This window comes from Haplochromis burtoni, unplaced genomic scaffold (genome assembly GCF_018398535.1).
Source record: "Haplochromis burtoni strain Fernald_Lab_line unplaced genomic scaffold, NCSU_Asbu1 Contig_128, whole genome shotgun sequence".
Taxonomy (NCBI): Eukaryota; Metazoa; Chordata; class Actinopteri; order Cichliformes; family Cichlidae; genus Haplochromis; species Haplochromis burtoni.
In genome coordinates this window covers 1,051,279-1,075,835 of record NW_024582489.1, presented here as the reverse complement: position 1 = coordinate 1,075,835, position 24,557 = coordinate 1,051,279, and the positions used below count along the sequence as shown (strand labels likewise).

The following is a 24,557-nucleotide window of genomic DNA, read 5'->3' as shown; positions in this document are numbered from 1 at the left end:
AATGTGTGAAGATAATTTCTAGTAAAAAAGATGAAACAGGCATACAAGGTAATATTAGATGTTACAGTCTCTAAATCAAAGACTCAAGGGAACCTAACATAATCTAGCCTAGAAAGCTGCTCATATTCAATATACTTTTAATAATGTAAATATGATTACTTACAAAGAATAAACATGAATGAGGAAAATGGAAAACCTGGCAAAAATAAACAAAAGAGGAAGAAGATCATGAAACAACCATACAAAGAGCCATCAGATTCCATTTTCCCCTAAACTAATATTAATAACCTAAAATAACAGAACCAAAATCGAAAACATGACTCAACCCATAAACAAAAGCAGCAGAACGACATCACCAGTGCTGACAACGATCAGGAGACGAGGTACTGAGATGCCAACCAGAAAGCGCCGTGCTCCACCTTTTCTAGCTGTATATGCATGCCAGTGACCCTTCTGCAGCCAATCAGAGTGAGAAATGTATCAGAGGTGAAAGCAAGTTAATGAGGATGACAGAAAGATCAGAGGAAGATAATAGATGTGTGGGTGCACAGAGAGCGTGCATGACATTAGAGAATATTTCAAAAGAGTAATCCAAAAATCGATATGATGGATTTAGAAAAATTGGGATTTTTAAAATTTAGTCTTTATCAGAAGTTCATGTTACACAATGGTAAAATATGTATTTAAACCTGTTCCAGAAAGACAAACCTGAATATTTACAGTGCTGAATGTACTGCAAAGGTAAATGAAAAGCACAGTAACAAACGCATTATGCAGCTAATCTCAAGTTCAATTGGTTGGGGCGACGCGCTGTCCACACATACACTGGTATTTGGTAAACATAGCTTTAGTCTATGGATTTCAGCCTTATGTCCACACATACAACAACTGAAATGAAGATTTAGATTTAGAACGTTATCTACTTTTATCTCTGTTTTGACATCAGACTGTGCGGTTTTATCGTCTGCAGCCTTCTGATTGGCCAACATTTATGTTGCATAGAACCTAATGTTGTGCCTTTTTCTTTTTCATGTGGATGGAGATATTTTACAAAACAAAAGCAGAAAATCACTTTTTAAAAAAAGTAATACATGGACATGGACCTGAGTATAAATAAAACAGGCGATGATATCATGAACAAATGTAGAACAAGCTTATAATTAAAAATAAAATACAGAATAAAAATGGATTGAAAACTATAGACAGCACATCAGATGTTATTATTTATACCAAGAATAAACATGATTCGAGCATGTATAGCCCTATCAGAAGTGAAGTACATTAAAGAGTCCACAGAAGTAAAACTTTTTAACAAAAGCCAAACAGTAAATAAACGTTTTTATAATATTATAGAGCCCTCTTAGCTCCAAGTTTAATGCCAAAATTTGTTAACTGTAAAGTGATTAGTTGAAAATCTCAAGTATTTACGTAAAACAACAAATCTAAAATATTCAGGTTTATATATCCAGTGTCTTTAGTCTTTCAACTTTCAAGTTTATTTTTGTTTGTTTATTTATTTTTGTTTAACAATCCCTGCTGAGCTACAGGAGAAGTCACACTATTAGGAGGAAATTTTACACCAAAAAGTTTAAAAATGCTAAAACTTAAAAAAAATTAATTGGTTATGAATGAACATTTGAGTTTTAGCATTGAAAGTGAAGTAAGAAGAGATCTTTTAAAGATCCAATCAGAAACTTCACTGGAGGTTAGAGAGAAGTGGATATATCTCTTAACTGTCTTATTGTTTTGTTTTTCCAATATTTCAGGTCGTGTTGGACTTGTGCAATCCCAACCCCTGTCAACAAGGCCTGCAGTGTCACATAATAGATGGCAGGAACACATGCATCTGTCCTGACGGTAACTATGGTGACGAGTGCATGAGCCTCAAAAATCCCTGCATTGGTCACCACTGTCAAGGTGAGACAAATACTTGTGCATCTTTAAACGTATAAAATCTTGATGAACTCTGGTCTGATCTTTGACGTCTCCACACCTGAAGGCGCCATGTCTGACTCAGCACACGGGGGCCTGAGCTTCTACATGATCCTGGTGGGAGTCTTAGCTCTGCTGACGGTCTGTGGCTGTGCCTCCTGCGCCTTCATCCTGTCCCACCTCCATCGGAAGCGGAAAAAGCAGCAGGCTGTCCCGCAGGAAGAAGGCATCAACAACCAGAGGGAGTTTGTCAACCTCATCAGAAACGTGGACCGTCCGGTGCCCCAGCTGCCCGCTGCCGCCCCTCTCACAAACCCTCCAGCCCCTGCCCCCATCTCACGTTGCTACGAGGAGATTGAACTGACCCTACCACCCTCCCCGGCCCCTTCACACCCTTCCCCAGCACTAAAGCCAGCACATGCTGCCAAACTGGACATTTCAAACCAGGAGAGGGAGAAGTTGAACCGCCTCCACTATGCAGATAACCAAGAGCTGGAGGTCTGACCCCATGCTGACCTTTTAAAGCCCTGAGGAGCTGTTTTTTAAATTTACTTTGCGTCCTTAGCACTCTTTTGCTCACAGGACCCCGTCTCCAGTTACTTGCACTGTGTCGATGTTGCAGATATAAAAATTAAAGGTGACCCTCTGACCTTTATAAACACAGATGTCTGTGCTCAGACACCAGAGGAACAAAGGCTGCTAAGCGGAGGGGTCGAAAGAGCGTCGTCGCCATCGTCTTTGGACCTTCTTAACGGCCATGAAAAAGCAGCACAGGCATAAAGTTGAGCTGAAAGACTCAACAGTAAACTGAAAACTTAAAGACTTACAGACTTGCCTTTGAGTGCCTGTGAAACTGTCAAGAGTAAACAGAGGATCTTCCTCCATTTGAGTCCCGATACATTTCCTGTTCGGTGTTGCCATCTGACTGTTGTCCAAACCTCCACTGACAGAAAGGATCAGTGAACAGATGCCTATTTAACATTTTTTTTGTGTGTGTGGCTGTGTGTAAGTGTGTGTGAGAGTGAACAAAAGACTGGATATAGTTAGTTTTTGTGAGAGGGGAAACATTTCACTCTGCTTAGAGTGAAAGTGCATCCTCCTGAACCAAAGGCTTGCAAGCCTCCTGAGAACATTTTTAAAACTATACACTGATGCCTGTTTTGTCATGTAATACTGCAGTTTGCCCGAGATGTATGGTTTTTATCATACTTGTGTGTAACATGGTTGTTTTTGTACATAAATAATATTGTACATATTGATGCCCTTTTTGTACTGTGATTCATTCTGGAAGTATCACTGTATTACTGTCCCCTGTTTTTCCCCCTATACTTTCCATTTGGAGCAACCAGCACATGTGGAATGTAATAAAAGTGCATTTACCAACTCTTTTATACCTTTTATTAAACACCAGGGTTTAGTTGTCCAAAATAATCCCTGTGAGCCAAAAGCTTAGGCTTCAGACAGCTCTAAACCCTCTGTTCCAGACAGTTTTTCCTTAGGTCTGAATAATGAGAGGAAGAGCAGACAACCCTAACATGGTCAACTGCTGTTCAGCTCTTCTGTTTTTGAGGGGCAGCTAATCAGAGGAAAGCTGGTATAAAGAGGGAGGAGCTAAAGATGACAAGATAAATGATTTAGGACTGTGAATAATGTAAAGCTGTGCTAGTCGATAATAACGCCCCAGTCTCTGTAGATCTGCTTTTGACCATAACAGTATATGTAACAAAAGGCACCCAAGCTTATTTTTAAGCTTCGGAATAGCAACATTAGTCTTAAATTACTTATATTTGTTTAAGAGTTATCAGTTCGTCTAGTTCCTTGTCTCCTTGTATGCATTTTTCAGATGTCACAACCAAGCTTTCTGTTTATAAATCACTGACAGAGTCCCTTGAGAGGATCTTTCATGTTGGAGCACAGGCACAATGACTAGGTCTGTAAGTCACCATATACACAATGACTTTCACTAGTTTCCTTCTCTTTCTGATGCTGTCGGCGCCTGGAAAATATTGGAGACCACCTGACTGACCCCAGTTTTCCTAAAAAATAAATGTGTGGCTGCAAAAAAAAAAAAAGTAATAATAATAACAGTAAGTTTCAAGAGCAGTGGGTTTGTGCAAACTGCTGGTCAAAAGTATTTAAAATGCTGGAAACACTGGCAAATATTTACTTAAAGTTTCTGTTTTTAATGGGTCTGCAATGACTGAAGTTAAGTGTAACCATTTTTGCAGATATCAGACAGTCTATGTTGACCTAAATCATTACAGTAATGCATGCTGTGTGTTACTAAAATATAAAAAAATGTCAAGTGTAAGCAGCTCCAAGGTCACAGCATAGACATTTAATGTGCAAATAGATGTGACAAATGTGACCTCTGACCTGTGCAAACAGCGGTGGGCTGGAAATGAACATGGTTTCCTGTAACCATGCTGGTCATGAGGAAATGTAGAGAATAGAGTTTACACACACAAACGTAGCCGTATACATATACGTGCATATGTATGTACAAGCCTCTTTCTGCACCTGCTGAGCAGGATGTCAAAGCCCAGCCAGCAGATTAGAAAGCTTCAGATTCAGCCAAGAGGTCACTGCCCCTCAGTGTGAAGGTGTTAAATGCTTGTCCTTAGGTTCTGTTATATATGCTTTCACAGTGCTGGATGGTTCTATTAACATGGACAAAGATAAAATATTGTGATCTGGTTGACAGCCAACTGTGAGCACAGAAGCCCAATCCACATCTCAATGTTAATGTCATTTTTTTCATATAGTACATTTAATTATTATTGTCGTAAAGTACTAAAACCTAACAAAGTCAAGTTTGCAAGAGAAATAAAATACAAGTTAAAACACACACACACACACACAGTTAGAGGTCTATTAGCATTATAGACACTGAGAAATGTTCCTGGGACTCAAACCTTTGTAGAAGGATTTAGAAGTGATCCTGTTTTGACTTCAGTACTGTGATGATATGTTCAGATTTCAGATGAAAGGACTCTGAATAAGCTGAAGTCATCCTGATCGTTTGGATAATCCAGCAAATAAAGCATTACAGTAATTTAAACTGTAGTGATATAATCTCTCTGGTGCGTTCGGGGTCTGCCTCCAGCCTCCTCCCGGTGAGACATGCTCGCAAACCTCCTTTCCATGCGGAGCAGTAGCATATCTAGTCTGATCCCTCCCAGATGGATCCAAGTTACTTTTCTAAGGAGCTGTGTGATTACAGCACATTGGAGAGATAGAATATACTTTTATAAATAAAAGGTATTGTATATAATTTATTCATCCAGGTAAAAGTCTCATTGAGATTAAAATCTCCTTCTAAGGAGAGACCTGTCCAGGCACAAAATAATATAACAAGTAAAGGAACAAATATGACTGATATTCAAATATGCAAAACATTAAAAGCAGTCACACTGACTAAAAGAGGTATTCTCTAATTCCTTTAAAATGGTCTTAAACTCAGTCATATCCAGGTCTGACACTTTCAGCTCCGTGCTGACTCTGCGACAAATATCAGCATGAGATAAATAAGAGGAGTTGAAGATTCTTTATGATCATTTTGTAGTCACATAACAAAATGCTGTGTGTTAGCTTTCAGCTTAAAACACAGGCAGACACACAATGAGTAAATATACATAACAGGGAAAGATAACAATATAGATACATGATGTAAAGTTCAGCTGTCTAGTGCATGCCTTGGTTTTTTAATGTATGCAATGTGTGTGTATGTATGTATGAAAATCAGCAACTCCAGAAGAGTTGATTTATACAGAAAAATGTGGTAGTTAAAATGAATATAACAGATTCCCTTTAAGGATTTATTTTAGTGCCCATCCACATGTGCAGCTGATGCACTGACCCAAGGGCACCTGGGTTTGTATTTCTGACAGGGATTCAGGAGAGTTTGACAAATCCACAAATACAAGAAAATATATGGCTTAAACACTGAGTGACTCTCACTAGAGCAGCATTAATGCATGTCCTGGTGCACATAAAGTAGTCATAGACTGGTACAGGGGCATAATACTTTGTAGAAAAAAAAGATAAATTTAATTATTTTTAGCTGGATTACCACAAATGTTTTCACACACAGTTTGCCAGTTCCTTGAAAGTATCTCTGTTTAACTGTGATAACTTCAAATGTGCATCTCTCCTGTCTTACAGGGACATCTTGTGGCCAAATACGGTACACAACCTTAAAAACCACTGAGCCGTTTTTCATACTGAGTTATTATGTAACTTTCATTATGAAGCCAACAGATAATGTAAATAATGTGCACAAACTTTCGTTCAAAATAAAACACATATATTATCCTGTTAAAGTTTAAGGAAGGCTTTTTGGAAAGACTAATCTTTGTGCTGGAATAAGGTAGGGGAGACCGGGGATAGTTGTAACGTGGGTCAGTTGTAACACTTCCAATTTCTCCAATCAGGGCTAAGTTTCAAATGATGTGACTCATCCTGTGCATGCCCAATTCAGTTCTGCTATCACATGTGAAAAATCAGCACATTTTGTCAAACACAGACAATTTAACATGAAAAAAAGTAATTTGTATGCCAAAAAGTAAGTTTTTCTACTTTATTTCAATGTTTAATAGCATTATCTGCTTTGCAGTTAAACTCATCAAACTTAAATTATGTTATTTGTATGTCTATGGGGATATATTCTGTGTAGGTCTTTAGTGCTAATGTTTTAGCCGTTGGCTGTAATGTTAGCTAGTTCATGGCTATAGGAGTCTGGGTCAGTTGTAACAGCAACAGTCTGGGTTAGTTGTAACAATAATGCAGATGTTACAACTTACCACACTATTACTTTAACTTATATTAAACAAGTTTGTGAACGACATCAGCAGAGAGAGGTTCACTGGTCGCTTTTGTATATGCGGTTAATGCCATTGGCAACACAATTCCTCCACTGTTTGTGTTCCCACACATACATTATGCAGACCACTGTGTCAGAGATGGACCAGTAGGAAGTACTGGTAGTGGAAATAAATCAGGATGGGTGCAAGAAACAGATTTCCTCATCTTTCTGAAGCACTTTGCAAACCACACCAAGGTAAGCCATGATAAAAAGTAATGGAATTGCGATGCTGGTGAACAACTACATTTTTTCAGCTTCATTGTTATGTTCAAAATTGGTGCAAGAGTTGTAGGTTATAATGCCCACTGAGCCAATGAGGCCAAACTCAAGGAAGACCAACCAAAATTAATGAAATATTCAGTTGCAGAAAATTCCATAATTTGTCTTTTTTGGGGGGTTGGAATATGTTCAAAAGCTAGATTTCTGCATTCTGTCACACACACACACAGCTACATAAATGGATGTAAGTGCATTCATGTGTTGAATAAACAAAGATTACATGTTAATGTTTTGTTAGTACCCTTATTTCATTGTGTTACATTTCACCCCAGGATATGTTACAACTAACCCAGACTATGGGGTTAATTGTAACATTTCACTCTTTGTGTTTGAGACCATACCATGCAATGGGTAATTGTGCTGCAGAGAAAATAGCTGCACTATTTAATAGCAGAGACATGTAAATACTTTGCATTACATTTTGAATCCACTACCTTAAAAGAGCTTCAATTTACAGACAGAAATGTCAAAAATGTTACAACTATCCCCGGTCTCCCCTACTGTTCAGTTTCAGCAATAAAAAGAACTACATTTATTCAAACTTTTAACTATCATAGCAAAGTATAAACTAACCAATAACTTCATTGCTAATGTATTATACAAAATAAAATATTTATTCATAATTTTTCAAAAGGACACCGAGCATTGTATTAAAACCATCTGTAAATTTAAAAAGAAGAAGAAAGCTGCAATGTTTGGGATTCGTATTTTACTTAAGATAAGATAAGATAAGATAACCTTTATTAGTCCCACACGTGGGAAATTTGTTTTGTCACAGCAGGAAGTGGACAGTGCAAAAGTTATGAAGCAAAAATGAGAATACAATAAGAATAAATACAGTACACAACTGTACAGAATAGAATAAAATAAAATATTATATACATTAGAAAAAATATACAATAAGATAAAAATAGAATACAAATGCTATATACAACTGAGTAAAAATACAACGATGCCAGAAAAGATTATTGCACTTAGTGTTATTGCACATGTGTGGATGTGTGTGTTTGATCAGTTAAAGTCTTTATTGTGGAGTCTGACAGCAGTGGGGAGGAAAGACCTGCGAAATCTCTCCGTCCCACACCGTGGGTGCCGCAGTCTCCCACTGAAGGAGCTGCTCAGTGCTGTCACAGTCTGCTGCATGGGGTGGGAGATGTTGTCCAACAGTGATGACAGCTTAGCCGCCATTCTCCTGTCACTCACCACCTCCACTGGGTCCAGAGGGCATCCTAGAACAGAGCTGGCCCTTCGGATCAGCCTGTTCACAACCATTTGTGATGCTTTGTATAGAATCTCCTCTGACTCTGGGTTCTCTGCTGTGAAGGTAGAAGTATTGATGGTGATTATTGTTTACTGTGTTTTATTATAAGGAGATTTTTTTTTCAAAAGTATCTTCCCATTAATGTTACATACACACGCCTCCCCCGCAGCGCCCTCACAGGCCAGAGCCGGTACTGCAGCCTGTTATATATACGCTAAGGAGGCGTGTGGTTACGCTCCACTCTGCTAACGTCGCTTTTGGCCAACTGAAAACAACCCGAGTGTGTGTTGGCGATTAGTAAAACAGGTACACTGTGAGAATTTAGACCGCGCTGAATGCCCTGTACGTGTGTGTAGATTTCAGTGTTTCGTAGCTGCTTTTTGACTATTGTTCCCAACGCATTTGCAGATCAGCTAAGCTAGGCTAGTTGTGATGCTAGATAGCATTAAAAAGGCCCGGGCTGCATGCGCAGTCAGGCCCGTATGTATGCTAACAAACTCCTACATCACTTTGATAACACAGACTTTTTTAGCACCCCGCTGAATCTGAACGCTGAAAGTGGGGCGTAGACGGGTTAAAATAACAATTTTTAGGACAAACAGCGTTGTAATGTAACCGTTTTAACTACGTTAATACTGGATAGAAAACTAGGTTAGCTTTTTAGCTTAAGACTGTTTAGCTACTGCTGTAAATTAAAAGTACGTTTAGTGGTGGGAGATGCAGAGGTGACACCTTGATTCACAGATACTGTAATTTATGTGATGTACCAAAATCATATTTTAGGTATTTGGTTGTTTTTCCAGTGAAATGCATTTTATTTATTTTTTAAAATATAAATCGGAGTATATTTGCTGTATTTGCTTGTTTGTGTTATTTCATTGATGTCCCTGTTTTAGCCAAATGAGGACTAGGAATCTGCTATAGAAAAATATAATCTTGTTATTAGTGCGGATATGAGTTTCGTCAAACACCCCGAGAAATGCACTGGAAGTGTAGACACTGATGCAAATTAATTTCAAACGTATACATTTTTGGTTTTTCGTTACACTGAATTTCCCTCACATCTCTAACGTGACGTGTCACAACTTCAGTTATAGGAAGTGACCAATATGCCTCAGTTTACTTATGAATAGACAGACTACAAATAATTTGTGCATTCGTGGCCTTTTAATCTCAGACTATGTGCCTGTTGTCTTGTTAGAAGTTTAGACGTCAGTGCGTGAGTTTGGTTGTCAAGTGTTTAACAAGGAATCTAGGTAACTATTGCATTGCCTGTGTTTAGTGTAGGGCTGCCACAAACGATTATTTTGATAGTCGACTAGTCACCGATTATTTATGCGATTAGTCGACTAATCAGATCATCATCCACTGGACGTAAAACTACAGCTTATTGCACCAGCAGCATCTGCTCTTATATAACTATCATTAGCTTACAGCTTTAAGCTTTTAAGGTGCTAACTAAAAATAAAGACAAGATGATAGTTTATTCAAATTTTAATGAAATTTGCAGATTGTTTCGGTGAAGTTTAATAAACTCCTTGCTATCTAAAATATAACAGGACACCGGAGTATATTCTCCAGCATCTCACACTTCTGATAATCAGCTGTCTGCTTGACGTTTATTCAGCTGTGTAAAAACTATAACTTTAATCTCAGCCAAACCGATTTACTCAGGAACAAATAAAATACTAAAAAAAAAAAAAGCCAAACAACAACATTTTTAATTTATCTAAGTGACTCATATATATTTAACCTGAGTCGCGAAAGACGGCGGTGGGTTTGAAAACAATTTGCCGGGAGTCCGGTGTTCTCACGGCGCTAGTGACCTAGCCCCCGGCTAGCTATCGAGCTAGTGGGTAACAGACGTCTCCGAAAACGTCGGAGCGCTTTTGAAAATATGTGGTGTCCTGATAAACTGAGCCGATATTTGAGGTTTACACAGCTACATTCTCGCCTGAAAATATGTTAAACGTTTATTTTGTGACCCAGAAAGAATAATAAGAGTAATATTAAAACTAACTAGCTACCGCCATTGTTGGAAACTAAGCTGGGCCGCGCTATGAATTCTGGGACACAGCTGCTTCTTCTTCTTCGGGGTTTAACGGCAGCTGGCATCCTTGTACATGCAGTGCTGCCATCTTCTGTTTCAGTCCGTTATTACACTCTTAAATCCTGCTATTATTCCTGCGTCTTTTGCGATCTTACAAAGCTTCAAACGACACGTCGACTATTAAATCAGTCGTCGACGATTTTGATAGTCGACGTAATCGTGACTAGTCGACAAATCGTGGCAGCCCTAGTTTAGTGTGAAGGTTAAAACTGTGAATCTTCGTGAGTCTTGAGTGTTGATAGTGTGTTTGCAGATGTGCTGGTTGCACTCTGTAGTTGGTTCTGATCAGAGATATCAACTGTAATATGTAAGAGATACTTTCTGTCTGTATATCAAGGAAATAACGTGGAGTTCAGAGCTCTTGAAGTGCTCTGTTTATCAAGTCCACTATTTATTTATTTTTAATCTTGCCCCTAACACCCCTTAATCTCACTTTCCCCTGTCTTCCATGATTCTTGCTTGTTTGCCCTGAGCAGCAGCCGTGCCCCGCCGCGCCCCCACCCCTAGCGGAGCCGTCATGTGGCAGGAGGCCCGCAAACATGAGCGCAAGCTCCGTGGCATGATGGTAGACTACAAACGGCGAGGCGAGCGCCGGCGAGAGTACTACGAGAAAATAGTAAGAAACTTTATCATGTAGCATTGCCACAGTGTACCACCGGATAGGAGTGAGCAGGTCTGGCCTGAACACTCTTACTGCAGGATTTTTTAAAAAAAGGAAAGATTTGAGCAAATTTATACACAGTTATGTGGATCCAAACTTTGTGGTATTTTTAAAAACATATGCATATAGTTGACACAGCTTTCAGTTATCCTCATTGCATCAATGAACCAGTTACTGTTTAAAAAAAAAAGTGTGAAGTTTTAGAAGTTAATTTCCATGGTTGTTGGTTTCAGTTTAATTAAAGTGCTGTGTAGTGTAACATTTCATAGTTTTTAGATATTAGTCAATGCATTGCATTCTGACAGTTTCATTTTCTTTTGACAGAAAAAAGATCCTGCTCAGTTTCTTCAAGTTCATGGTCGAGCCTACAAGATCCACCTGGATCCAGCTGTGGCACTGGCTGCAGAGAGCCCTGCAAACATGTGAGGAAAATCACAAAATCCACACATAATAAGAGATGAGCCACACCGCAGAGCTTATGATCACATGTTGCCTCATTTTTGTTGTCTGAAGGATGCCTTGGCAAGGAGATGCCAACAACATGATTGACAGGTTTGATGTAAGGGCTCACCTGGACTACATCCCCACCTACACTCCACCTCTGCTCACCACATCGTAAGTCTGAAAGTACTTAAAGTCACATTTTTAACATGGAACCCACATTGTGTGAACATTTTACGGTTATTTATTTACTTTTTTGTTGTATGATTCTACATTGGACAGTTGTGAGGAGATTCACACATTCACCATAGATTGTTGTACATATGCAGTACAGATTGTTATATATTCAACAGTAAAGATAGTTCATTCATATGTTTTCAGTTCTTTTTTTGTTTTGGTTTTTTTTTTTTTAATTTTGTGGAAACATTTGCTCTTATATGAGGTTGAGCTGATCTGACTTTAGTGGTCAAAAGAGATGGTGACCCCTTTTTTGTTTGTTTGTTTTAAGAAAAAAAATAGGCTAATTTAATTACTTATATTATAATTCCTATAATAATAAAGCCAAAACACCTGCTGCAGTAGTCTGTAGTAGTAGATTTATGACTCTTCAAGCACAGCTTTAGTGCTTCTGGTGACCCGCTCCTAAGACAGTGGCAGGTGGGGGCTTTGACTGGGGCAGTACATCTGTCCAAACTGTAATGCAGGTGTCCTAAGGTGAGCTCAGGGAGGACAGAAACCACCTGTGGAGCAGAAGAGCAACAGCTTGCATGACCTTGATTCCTAGTATGAATACAGATTATTAAAATGGGTCCTCATGGTCCTCCGGATTTCCTGGGTTTTAAGACTGTGGTCAGTAGGTGCTGGATTGTTGACCCGCTAATAGGAAAGTGAACTGATTTTTAGGCCGTTGTAAAACATTTTGGTGTTTCCCTGCTGATGATGTGTGGTTGTAGCAGTAATCCTGCTCAGTACGAGAGCAGTTGACATTATGTGTATGTCTTTGGACAGTGGTGTGAAGCTGCCAGCTGCAGGATTGACTGAACACCTGAAATAAGGTGTCAGCACAATCCTCAAATGCTGATCATAGCTGTGGTTAGTTTTACAGGTTCACTGTTTTCTAAACACAGGCACAGTCAGTCCATTGATTTCTCAAAACACCACCCATGAGGAGACTTTGTTGAAGATGGTTGCTGGGATGACCGGGTGACTACTCTTAAAACTTTCTCTGATAAATACCCCTCCTATTACATTATAATAATTTAAAAGACTAAAATTAAAAACTAAACTAAAACTGAACCTTTCTATAAAGTTAAAACTAATCTAAAAAATACCAAGCGCTTCTGTAAAGTGATGGAAAACTGAATAGAATTAAAGAATTAAAAACAAAATAAAATTTAAAAACGCTGGTCATAGCACAACTGTCTGTTTCCATCTTTATGTGTTGTAATGCCGATTACTTCACTGACTGTTTGTGCTGGTGCATTGAAACTTGTGGTAATAACTGTAGAGTAGCTTTTTAGTAAGGCTTCTGGTTCTTACTCTGTGATAAAACACCTGCTGCTCAGTAATTGAACAGGTCATCTGTGAGATTGTATTTTTAGTCATCTTTCATGCTTGGTGAGGAGACAAACCAGTTTGGTGTGGTGAGATTTAAGCGTTCAGTGAGGTGTTTAATGTGACCAACAATCTTCTTTGTCTCATGCAGCACTCCAGAGCAGGAGATGGAGGAGAGAAAGTGTAACTATGAGCGCTACAGAGGCCTTGTACAGAATGACTTTGCCAACAGTGAGTGTTAACACACAAAATCTACATGACTATGTAATGCACTTAATAGTGTTGCACCTGTATTCTTAATGTGACCATGGCAGTGTGTTGACCTGCTCTCAGTGGGTATATTTTGCAGTTGTGTTGTGCTCTTTAAATCCCTCCTGTCCTCCTGCAGTCTCTGAGGAGCAGTGTTTATACCAGATCTACCTGGATGAGCTCTATGGTGGTCTGCCCAAACCAAATGAGGATGAGAAGAAAAAGTATGAACTAAATTTTAAAGTGATTTCTTTATTTCCACTGTGAAATCCAGTATTTTAAGTTGTGTTTATAAATCTTTCCTTGTGTTGTGCAGACTGGCTGAGAAGAAGGCCACCATTGGTTACACGTATGAGGACAGCACTGTAGCAGAGCCTGAGCCCCAGTCAGACAAGGAGGAAGACAATTCAGAAAACAGTGAATCCGAAGATGACGAAGGCATTCCAGATATCGGTGAGCGTGTTTCACTGGAGTAATCTATGTGTTAGGGAAATAAAATTCAGGAGATGACCAAATAAAACATTTAGAGGTGCAGCTGTCCACAGAGAATGTGTTTGATCAGCTTTTCGTCTCTTGGATGTGTGAGAGTTATTCCACAGAACGTTTCTCAGAAGAGACTAAAATCTGAAATTGTCAATTTGACTGTGCGAGCTGGATTTGTGACATCATTTAATGCAGTGCAGGGTTCAAATGGCCAGATACACATCTGTGTAGCTGGACCAGGATTAGCTTCAGACTAACCCTCAAAATGGGCTTCAGCGAAGGAGAAATGTCACATCCCAATGAGAAATTAATGCTGTTGAACCAAGCAATTTAACAGCGTGTGAAACGCTAGTTATTGAGAAATAACACTAGTTATCTTACACTGTACCTGGAGAAGTTTGTCTTTATAAACGTGATCCACTCAGCTGGAACTGCTCATCTTTTCTGCCCGGTTGCAGGTTTTTCTTGGTTATGTGATAATTGTGTTTTAAATGCTGTGAACCGACGATCTGATCTCAGGTCAGTGTTCCTGTTTAATGCTTGGGTAAGAAATCGACTTGTTAAAAAATGATGTGTCTGTGTGTGTCTGTGTGTGTGCTTTCAGATGTGGAGGTTGATGTTGATGAGCTGAACCAGGAGCAGGTGATGGACCTGAACAAAATGGCAACGCCATATGGAATGGCTGAAGGAGACTTTGTCAGGTAACATGTCATTAATGACATCATGATGTCAGTGGTTTTTGAAATTTTAAGTAGTGTCTTGATCAAAGTAAAGTTAATATAGCTTTTTGTTTTTAAATTCAGGGTTCTTTTGTTGTTGGGTTTTTTTGTTTTTTCCTGTTTTTTTTAAGGTTTTAATTCTGTTTAAGTTTTTAGTCTTTTTAAGTATAATTGTATAAACGGCAGATCTCAGAGGTGAGATTTAGGAAAATAATTTTAGGTATTATTGTGAAAACAGAACTTTTTGAAAGTTCAGTTGACTCAGTGTTTTAGACCAAATTCTTAGTAAACATGTCTGAATCTTTAGGGAAGTTGTGATACATTTTATCAACTAACTATTTTCAGAAGTCTGGTTTTTATTTTATTATAATTTTTTCGGTTAACTGAAATATTTTTTCTAATGTAGTCGTTTTGTGTTTTTTAATGTTTGTTTGTTGTTGTTTTTTTGTGGTTTAATTTTGTTAACTGTAATATCCTTGATCTCAAAGTTGATGTATTTGGGTTATATTCATTTTAATTACAAGCTTCTGCAGTGTTTTAAGTTCAGCAGATACTGTAAAAATACACACAGTAAAAAAAGGTATATTTTTGTTTGCTTTTAAATTGACTATTTAGAGGATCTCTTTCAAAATAAGTTCTGTAGAGTAAAGGCGAACTTTGAGCAACATGTTTGTATTCTTGGACTCCAGTGGAGTAGCTTTGTATGGTTCACAGTGCAAAATGAGCTTTTTCATTTTTAGTGTCGTCTTAATTGGCTTTTGTGCAGCCAAATAAACTAGCTGCTCTCCCGGGGGGTAAAAAAAACACTTTCTGAAGTTGGGGAATAAGAACAATTTAAGCCTGAGCCATTGTTCGTACAGCCACTCTTGTTATTGTTTGAAACCATGGCAATGTTTAACGTGAACATCTGACGTTAAAACATAAACCGTAATGAGTACACTGAGCCGTGGCTCCGACACGAACGCATGTATCTCATGCTGTTACACTGAGGATCGTTGGTTTTCTTTTCTTCACGTTGATGCGCTTCTGTGTTTAAATAATTATTTTTGTGGTTTTTGTAATGCTGTGATTGTGCTACCCATTTGTCAGGATGTTGAGAAAAGACAAGGAAGAAGTGGAGGCCATCAAACATGCCAAAGCTCTGGAGGCGGAGAAGGCCATGTACTCTGTAAGACTAAATCTGCTGAGGGAAGTGTTTGTGTGGGTTGTGTTCACAGGTTTTATAATGTTTGTTTGCTTGATCGTCTCAGGGCCGCCGCTCTCGTAGACAGAGGAGGGAGTTTAGAGAGAAGAGGCTAAAAGGAAGACAAATCAGCCCTCCGAGGTAAATTTGCGTTATTTTTCCTTAATGAACTTCACCGTACCTCAGAACGTGGTTATGTTAACTCGCCATTTCCTCTTGCAGCTACGCCAGGAGAGACAGTCCAACATATGATCCTTATAAACGGTGAGTTCACCCACTTGATTTGTCCTTCCCACTTTTCTGATTGGTTGTCTGCCTCTGTGTGTCTTAACTAAAAAAATTTCTGATCACTTTCAGGCCAGAGTCAGAGTCCAGCTCTGAGTCACGCTCACGCTCACGTACTCCCGGTCCAGAGAAGATCACCTTCATCACCAGCTTCGGCGGCAGTGACGAGGAAGCCGCGGCAGCACCGCAAACAGCTGCTCCTCACTCTGGCCACGCCCCTTCCAACTCGCAGCACTCTGCAGGTCATAGCAGGGGCTCCCGGTCGGTAACTTTCCCTCCTCCTGGTTTTTCTTCTTGCAGTCACTGTTAATTAAAATGACCGCAGCTGTTCGTGCAGAAAGAATATCGATTGTTTTTGTGGTCAGAAAGGTGGATCAGCTTTCAGAGTATCTGACCAAATAATCACCAACTATCAAAAAGGAACTATTGAAGTGTGCATGCGCATAAAGAAAAATCTGATTGGGTATTTTTCAAAGCTGAAATCGGTTATCAAAATTTTTCTATAAATTAAACAACATATTACATTTAAAAGCGGAGAATATGATGTAATGATAGGCTAGGTGCTAGCCTGTATTTATACTGAAACGCTGTCTCTGTTTATTCAGGAGACGAAGGTCATCCAGCAGCCACTCCCCTTCTTCCTCCTCGCACTCCTCCTCTCGGTCCTCCTCTCGCTCATCGTCACATTCACGCCGACCCCGACGAGGACGCGGGGGAAGAGATGGGCGTCGATCCCGGAGTCGCTCGCGGTCAAGGCGGCGCTCTAGGTCCTACTCCCGAGGTAGAGGAGGGAACGGAGGATCGTGGAGGAGACGTGACCGGTCACGCTCCAACGACAGAGACAGAGAACGCGAGAGGGACAGAGAGCGAGAACGAGACCGGGATCGAGACAGGGATAGGGACAGAGACAGGGATAGGAGACGATACTCGGCACGTAGAAGAACAAGGTTAGCTTAATCCGTAAGCAGTGCTACATGAGCTGCCTAACAGAATTCTGTAGTTGAAGCCCTTTTGTCTTTCTATCAGATCCCGCTCGAGCTCACGTCAGGGCGGCAACTCGAGGCGAGGGGGTCGGAGCAGTGGAGGACATCGTCGTGGTGACAGCGGCAGCCACAGTCCCTCACGAACCCCTAGCCGTCCTCGCCGTAGCCCATCCCCTGCCCACAGAGGGGCCCAGCCTGCTACCATTGCCATCTCTGACAAGTTAAGAAAGTAAGAAGACCCTAAAACACTTTAACGGAGTGTGAAAATGTAAATAATCAATATTATAGAAAGAGCGGTGTCTTTAATATCCAAAATGAAAGCTCACTGGCCTTGTCAGAAATCTGGAAATATTCTGCCGATCATCCAAACCCTTAATCACACATAAATGAGACTAAGTGTCTCTAGCCTTGTGTCGTCACAGATTCATTTTGGGCTTCTGATGATTTCTTAATGGAGCATAATTCTTCATTACCATCTCTCCAGTTTAATTTTTTCCTCGCAAAATAATCAGAACAGGAGCGAGATCCATTTAAAAGACAAAAGAGAAATCTCTACACTTCATCAGCTGTCATTTAAATATTTCCTGGTTATTTAAACATGTTTACAAAGACTTTAGTCACTGTGACTGACCTTTTGTGGCCTGACTGCTATATATTGTTCGTCCACCAGGGGGCCTTGCCCCACATTTTAGCAGATGTTGGTCTAAAAGGTGTATTTTTAGGCAAAATAGACACGTACATTTCAGGCTGCTTGATTTAAAAACCACCAACAGTTTTCATCCTTTTACTGTTTTTTATCAAACTTTGTAATTTTCCCCGCTCTTTAAGAATGGTTTTGTCTCAGGAAAAGCACACTTTCGACTCATAACTCATTAGATTGGCTAATCAAAAGCTGAACAGCAAGTGTTCTTGAGTTTAATGACACACAAGACAAAAGGTTTGGAGATGAGCTGTGCTATAAAGTGGAAATATAAGTAGTACTTTATTGCTTTAGGGCTGACATGTCTCTATTTACCATCATCACTTTTCAGACTTAAGGCACCTGACTAGGCCTGTGCTGCACCAGTGAACAATAAATAAGTCCATAAATAAGAGTCTTAAAACAGTCAGTTTCAGTGTCACGAAGCCAGAACAATTTAACACCTGTTCTTTATTGCTTTTCACATTTAAAAGCCATCCTCACCCTTCAGCGTTACACCTGTTAGAAAGTCAGTATGCATATATAAATATGCCATCTTCGCCTCATCGTGATGTGTTTTTCTGTCTTCTTCTTCTTCTCCTCTCTCCAGGCCTGACACTTCGGGTGGTAAAGAGACGGGAGCTGCCAAAGTCAGTAAGAATTTGATCTAGCTGGGTTTCTTGCTAAAGCCTACGCCTCCCTCATCCCTGACAGGCTGACTTGGTTGTCCACCACACTGGGATGTAGAAGCCATTGTTGCCCACAGAGAACAGTTATTTTATTCTTATCCCCCTCCCCCTAAAGTGGACACGCCCTGCAAATTACACTACAGTATTCTTGCCAGATGTCTAAGTTAATGCTGCCATTTCTTTATGAAGTGAACTTTTATACGTCCTCTGAAGTCTTGATGATGATTTTAATCTTGGTGGTGGATGCATGTGTGCAGTTATCTTTATGCATCTGTCTTTAGTCTAAAATAAACACACTGACACATCAAAGGTCTTGAGATGAAGAAGATCACTTCTTCCTCTTATGACAATCTATAAATCAGTAATGAACACGTGAATGACGAACATATTGATTAAAGAAATAGTCGGACACTTTCGAAAGTACAAATGGACACAAAGATCAAAACAACAATTGAGCGAATAAGCAGACTTCCTAAATTTTTGAGCAGTTTCCTTTAAGAGTAAGTCATCGAAACTGTTTTGTGAAATGTATTTCTGTCATGGACGACTTTTCTTCTCACTCTTTTCCTGGAAGAGAGGACAAGGTTTGAATACATCCCAACTATCACACAGTCAAATAGTGTACATTTGTTATCAGCTCGTCTGTTGCCTGCAGCTTGTGACCTGCAGTTTTTCTTGCCTGGCCAGATTTGAACAGCCCAGCGAAGGGTGTGTCGTGACAAAACGCCGCTGGCCAACTTTTTAAACTCACCGGACCTGAACTTGCTCTTGTTTCACTTTCTGACCCTCTCTCCTCCTCCAGTCCTTGTTTTTCTTTCTTCTCTCTGGCAGTGTTCGTACAGTTGCAAGAAAATCTTTGGGTTACCATGAGAATTATGATTTCTGCATTACTTACTCATGGGGTCTGATTTCTTAAACAGTTAATGCCTTTCTTGAACACATTGAGCAATCACTCATTTCAATATTTGAATTTTCAACTGCAATAATCCTTCATGTGTTTGTCATCGCTGCTTATGAGACAACACTGAGAGTCTGGGCCTGTTCCTCTCTACATAACTGTTTGAGTTCGTCAGTATTTCTGCGACGTTTGTTTCCCCATTGGCGTTGTTCCTTTGTCCAGGTGTGAACATGGTAATCACACTCCAGGTGTGGACAAAACAACCACATTGAGTCCCTTTGGAGATGGAGGTCTGGATCCAGATCAACTCCAGAGTAGTCTGTGGGACCAGATGCAAATTTGAGCTAAACGTCTTCCCGTAGCCAGGTGTGCTTTGCTTTCTGGGATGTAGCGGAGTAATGCAGACGTGCTCAGTACACAAACTGTAAAATATTACCCATATAAACATGAATGTTAGGAATAAACTCTGAGTTATCTGCTGCTCCAGAGCACAGCATTTTCTTCCCATCTTAGACACATGTGGCCAATAAGCAGATTGAATGTTCTCACATATTTCTTTTTTGGTTTGATTGGAGTTTTCTGTGTGTAAATAAACAAAACTCATCAACCGATTTGGACCAGGGTAAACTAACTTTAGGTGTGAAAATGCCCTCAAACAGCCCTCCCCAGATGGATTAAGGTCAGGACGATTCTGCCTTGGCTCATCCAAACCTTGAATTTTCTTTGTCTTTGGTTCATTCTGTTCTTGGATTACCAGTCCTCTCCTTGTGGGTTTACATTTTCCAGTAAAATGCTTCGTAATTTGTTGCTCTCCTTACGATCGCGAGGTGTCCAAAACCTGGGGTAACAAGTCAGCCTAAAGCCTAATTGTGCCTCCACCGTGCTTCACAGGATGGTGTTCTGGTTTTTTGGGGTGTAGAGTTTGCAGAGTTGTGGTTTCCTGTGGGGTCACAATTAACCTTATGTCTAGGGAGTCCAGGGATTTTGTTGTTACCCTTGGGTGTTTTCCCCAGGACTATACTCTATATTCCTGATGCTATTTTTGCAGAGATAACCGGCAGTTCTCAGTTTCCTCGATTTGGAGACGACCCAAACTTCAGTCTTACCTTATCAATTGGAACGCCTGATTCCAATGAACTTTGGAAGTACTTTTCCCTGCCTGTACTCAGTGATTACCCAGGTTGTTTTAAATTTTTAAATGCATAAAGATTGATCTTCATCTTGAAACCAATCAGTGCAAAAATCATAGTAATTCCAAAGTGTCCACAAACTTTTTCTTGCAACTGTTTGTTTGTGTTTTTTTTTTTGTTTTTTTTAAACTATATATTTGTGTTCATGTTGTTTTGATCCTGGCCTGTCTCTAAACTGTCCCACAGCAGTTGCAAGCTAAAGCAGCAGTCTGTACACACACACACACACACACACACACACACACACACACACACACACACACACACACACACAGAGCCTGTGTCTGTTGTTCCAACACACAAAATGTTTTCAATCACTTGTAATCTGTCACCCTTTTTATCTCCACCAGCTACTGTTCGTAAAGGTGATGGTATTGAATTTGTACAATAGCCCCGGTACCTCCCCCTCTCTCTAACACATGCGTGCACACTGACACACACACTTCTTTTTTTGTTTTCTTTTTTTTTATTTTTTTTCCGGCCATGGAAAGCTGTGCTAACACATTTGTGTCACCTGCAGCCCAAGATGACCCCACAGGAACGGCTGAAGCTGAAAATGCAGAAGGCTCTCAACAAGCAGTGTGAGTGCAGCCGAGCAGATCGCATGTGTTTGTGGTTAACGTGCAAATTAAGAATCAGCACTGTGCACAACTTGAAACTGTTGAAGATTTTCTCATATTATGCAAAGTGGAAAAGATGATAAAGATCTGATTTAACTTTCTTTTGCCTGATCTGCAGCAAAGGCGGATAAGAAAGCCGCTCAGGTGAAGATCCAGCAGCAGGAACACAAACGACAGGTGTGTGTGTGTGTGTGTGTGTGTGTGTGTGTGTGTGTGTGTGGTGTGTGTGTGTGTGTGTGTGTGTTGGTGTGTGTGTGTGTGTGTGTGTGTGTGTGTGTGTGTGTGTGTGAGCCTGTCTGAGGTTTAGTAAGACAGAAGCGTCTTTGTCCACCTATTTCCTCTTATTGCTGGTTGTTTACTTTACAGGAGCGAGAAGGCGAACTGCGAGCCATGGCACGCAAGATACGCATGAAGTAAGTCCGTGTTTGTGTGCCTAGCTGGACCGTTTGGTATTTGTGTGTCGCAACTTTCTGACCCTGGCGCTCTGCGTTTAGGGAGCGCGAGCGCCGTGAGAAAGAAAGGGACGAATGGGAAAGACAATATGGGCGACAGAGCCACTCGCCTTCTCCTTCCAAATATGGTAAGGCTTTAGGTTTTTGATTGACAGCAGCAACATGGCTCCTGTGTAATTAGAATGTGGCTTAATGAACATGCAGTGTTTGTTCTGCAGCCTTGCATACTCGCACAGAAGTAACCAAAATATTTAATCAGCTCAGGCTCTGATTTGCTGCCATCAGTTTCTGCTCTGCCAGTTTTATGGGCTTTAAGATGTTCTGGCATGCAGTTGTTTTTCATCGTGGCTCTGTCCTCTGTCCCTCAGGCCGAGAATACAACTCATACAAAAGGTATGTGAGAAGCCACAAGAATCTGCACAGCCACAATGAAGCAGAATGAATTATGTCTTCTTTTTTCTTTCTCTCTCTCTCTCTCTCTCTCTCTCTCACTCTCACACACACACACACACACACACACACACACACACACACACACACACACACACACACTGTCTCAAAGGCTCATCACCAGGCCTGCAGACACCGTAGTTAAGCTATTTGTCTTCTCATCAGTTGCAAATTAGAGTACAGATTAGTGTTGAAAAGTCAGACTAAATGCAAAGAGGTCAATACCTTTTCAGGTAGTTTCTCTACAGCCACATGTGTACATCCACAGAGCACTTTATTAGGAACACTATAAGCTCGTCTACCAGTTGGAAAGTGAGTGGATCGATTCCTGACTCCCTCTGGTTATAAAGTGTGTAACTGAGTAGAAAAGCACCATTTAAGCACCAGTCCGTTTTTACCATTTAATACTCAGCTCAGGGCTCCCTTTACTCTCCAAACAGCATCTGTCAGTGGATTCCACATCTTTCTGCCAACACTGGGGGTTCTAGTCCTTTCATCTCAACAGCATTACATAATTTCTGTGTATTGGACAAACGTGCTGTCCGTCTGTAACCTTCATACATAGACGTGGGTCACGTGCTCAGTCTGAGCTCCTTTTTGTGGTTATCTGACCTTTCTCATTGGATCTCCCTCATCTGTCCACAGATATCACTCTGTGTTTTTGTTTTTGTTTTTTTTGACTAGTAATCAGCACTGTGAGAAATATTCAAATCAGCCTCTGTGGCACCAACAGTCATGCCACAGTTGAAGTCCCTGAGAACAGCTGTTTCCTCATTACCTGCTCCTGACCTGTAACATGTTACACACTTCACTGCCACCACGTCAGTGGCCGATTGAGTGCCTGCTTGAATGAGCAGGTTTAAAAGTGTTTCTAATAAAGTGCTCAGGAAGTGTACTTTATGTTTATAACTTGTGTTTAGATGATCAGTTTAGGTCTGAAGTGAAGGCTGATGAATGATTTTGGATGAACATTGTACGGCCTGATGGTAATGTGTTATTGATGTCTTAGGCTTGTTTACTTCAGGGATGTTTGTAAAAAAAGAAGAACTGGGGCTAAACTACATGGACATGAATGCTTATTTTAAATAAATAAAAGAACTTTGTGCTAAAATTCACAATTTGAATTGGTTTCTAAAACTTTGGATATTTCCAAACCCCACTGACTGAGGTGCAGACACCTCTTCACTGACTTTCTATGAAAGTCATTCGGGTAGTTGGTTTGTAATACTGCTAACGACCAAACAACTGACGCTTACGCGCCTTGATGGAGCTGATAAGATGATCTTCACCAGATTAGAAACAAATTTTTAATCTCACACTAAAGCACAGCAGTCATGTCTTTGTTTGTTACGCTGCTCTTTATACTGGAGTCTTTTCTTTTTTCCAGGAGGTCGCGGTCTCGATCGCGGAGTCCATACTACAGATACTGAGCGGATAGCTGGACAGCAGTACATCGGTTTCGAGCACATACTATCCAACAACAGCCTACATACAACATGGAAACATGAAGAAATGACTGCTGGCTAATAAACCAACACACAAATCTGCACCTGGATGTTCTCTGGTTTTGATCCTGTGACACCTTCAGCCCTTTTCAGACATGGATTGTTTTATTCACACTTGAAGGTCACACTGCTGCTTTCTGAGAACAATTGTGATGCCTGGCACCTGTAGCCTCAAACACTAAAGGTGTGTACTCACACTTGGCTACAGTGACTAAGAGTGGAATCTCTGTATGCGTGCTGCATGGTGCTTCCCCTTACACACAAGCTCAACATTCAGATTCCTGCTTTTCTTTTAAAGCAGAATTAAGTAAGAGAAGAATCTCTAAATATTTCCTAAACTTAGAAACGAATTTTTGATCGTGTGCAGGTTTCTGTGGTTCAGGCTTTAGTGAGGCGAACACCACAAAGATGCAGAAGGGCCATGTGCCTGCCTGTCCTTTCTAAAGCGACTGCATCATTCGACCTGCTGTGATGAATGTGATGCAGAAGGCTGCCGTGTTCAGGTGAAGGATGTCTGAAAAGGGCTCCAGTCACTAAATACAGTTAATTGGTTTAATTTCTCCTTGCAAAGACAGTCTTGTCAAATAACTAACTCCAGTTTCTCCACTTCTGCATGCTCTCCCTCTCCGTTTCCCTTTCTGAACACTTCCTCTCAGCACGGAGACATTTGTATCTACTACTAAGCAATACCTGCAGTTTGTATCCTCCTCGCTTCACAACCTCCTCCCACAGTTTGGCTTCTTTTTTTAATATGAAAACATTAAACCAAGGAACATTTTAAACGCCTCCTGTGTGACACGTCCATCTGAAACCGCCTCACAGAAAGCCGATGAAGTCAAAGTCGATGCATTTATTAAAGTGGCTGCTCTTTTTGTACCGTCCTCAGCCAGCTGTTGACAAAAGCAGAGAAGTCTTTGTTCTCAGTGATGTGGAATGTTAAATACAAATAAAATTTACTTTGAGTTACTTGCCTTTTTTCTTCTTTGTCTTCATTAATGTGACAGATTATGCACAGAATTATTTACTGAAGTCTCCGCGGGGTGAATTAAATATTTAATCCAGGCTGAGCA

At 40.3% G+C, this 24,557-nt stretch overlaps 2 protein-coding genes across 4 annotated transcripts in view; both read left to right on the top strand.

Annotated features, from left to right (window-relative positions):
* LOC102299902 (protein jagged-1b) overlaps positions 1 to 4,109 on the top strand; it is a 63,800-nt gene extending 59,691 nt beyond the window's left edge. The window contains exons 13-14 of the mRNA XM_005929971.3: positions 1,767 to 1,917; positions 2,000 to 4,109. Coding sequence (XP_005930033.1) covers positions 1,767 to 1,917; positions 2,000 to 2,436 — 588 coding nt within the window. The 3' untranslated portion in view covers positions 2,437 to 4,109. The remainder of the gene's footprint in view (positions 1 to 1,766; positions 1,918 to 1,999) is intronic.
* Positions 4,110 to 8,530: 4,421 nt separating this feature from the next.
* LOC102300517 (CLK4-associating serine/arginine rich protein) lies at positions 8,531 to 24,453 on the top strand. 3 transcript variants are annotated; one of them, XM_005929973.2, is made up of 21 exons: positions 8,531 to 8,642; positions 10,923 to 11,062; positions 11,432 to 11,529; positions 11,621 to 11,722; positions 13,254 to 13,333; positions 13,491 to 13,575; positions 13,668 to 13,804; positions 14,439 to 14,535; positions 15,643 to 15,721; positions 15,804 to 15,877; positions 15,959 to 16,000; positions 16,094 to 16,282; positions 16,627 to 16,968; positions 17,048 to 17,233; positions 18,294 to 18,333; positions 20,981 to 21,041; positions 21,199 to 21,257; positions 21,447 to 21,493; positions 21,575 to 21,660; positions 21,901 to 21,925; positions 23,370 to 24,453. In XM_005929973.2, exons 2-21 carry the CDS (start codon positions 10,964 to 10,966, stop codon positions 23,410 to 23,412), a joined length of 1,971 nt encoding a protein of 656 aa, XP_005930035.1. In that variant the 5' UTR covers positions 8,531 to 8,642; positions 10,923 to 10,963; the 3' UTR covers positions 23,413 to 24,453. The 3 variants fall into 3 exon arrangements, 2 of the variants coding, with proteins under 2 accessions (XP_005930035.1, XP_042080033.1); XR_006054769.1 differs by lacking the exons at positions 21,901 to 21,925; positions 23,370 to 24,453 and having other exon boundaries at positions 18,294 to 18,337; XM_042224099.1 differs by lacking the exons at positions 8,531 to 8,642; positions 10,923 to 11,062; positions 11,432 to 11,529 and adding an exon at positions 12,676 to 12,751.
* The last annotated feature ends 104 nt before the right edge of the window (positions 24,454 to 24,557 follow it).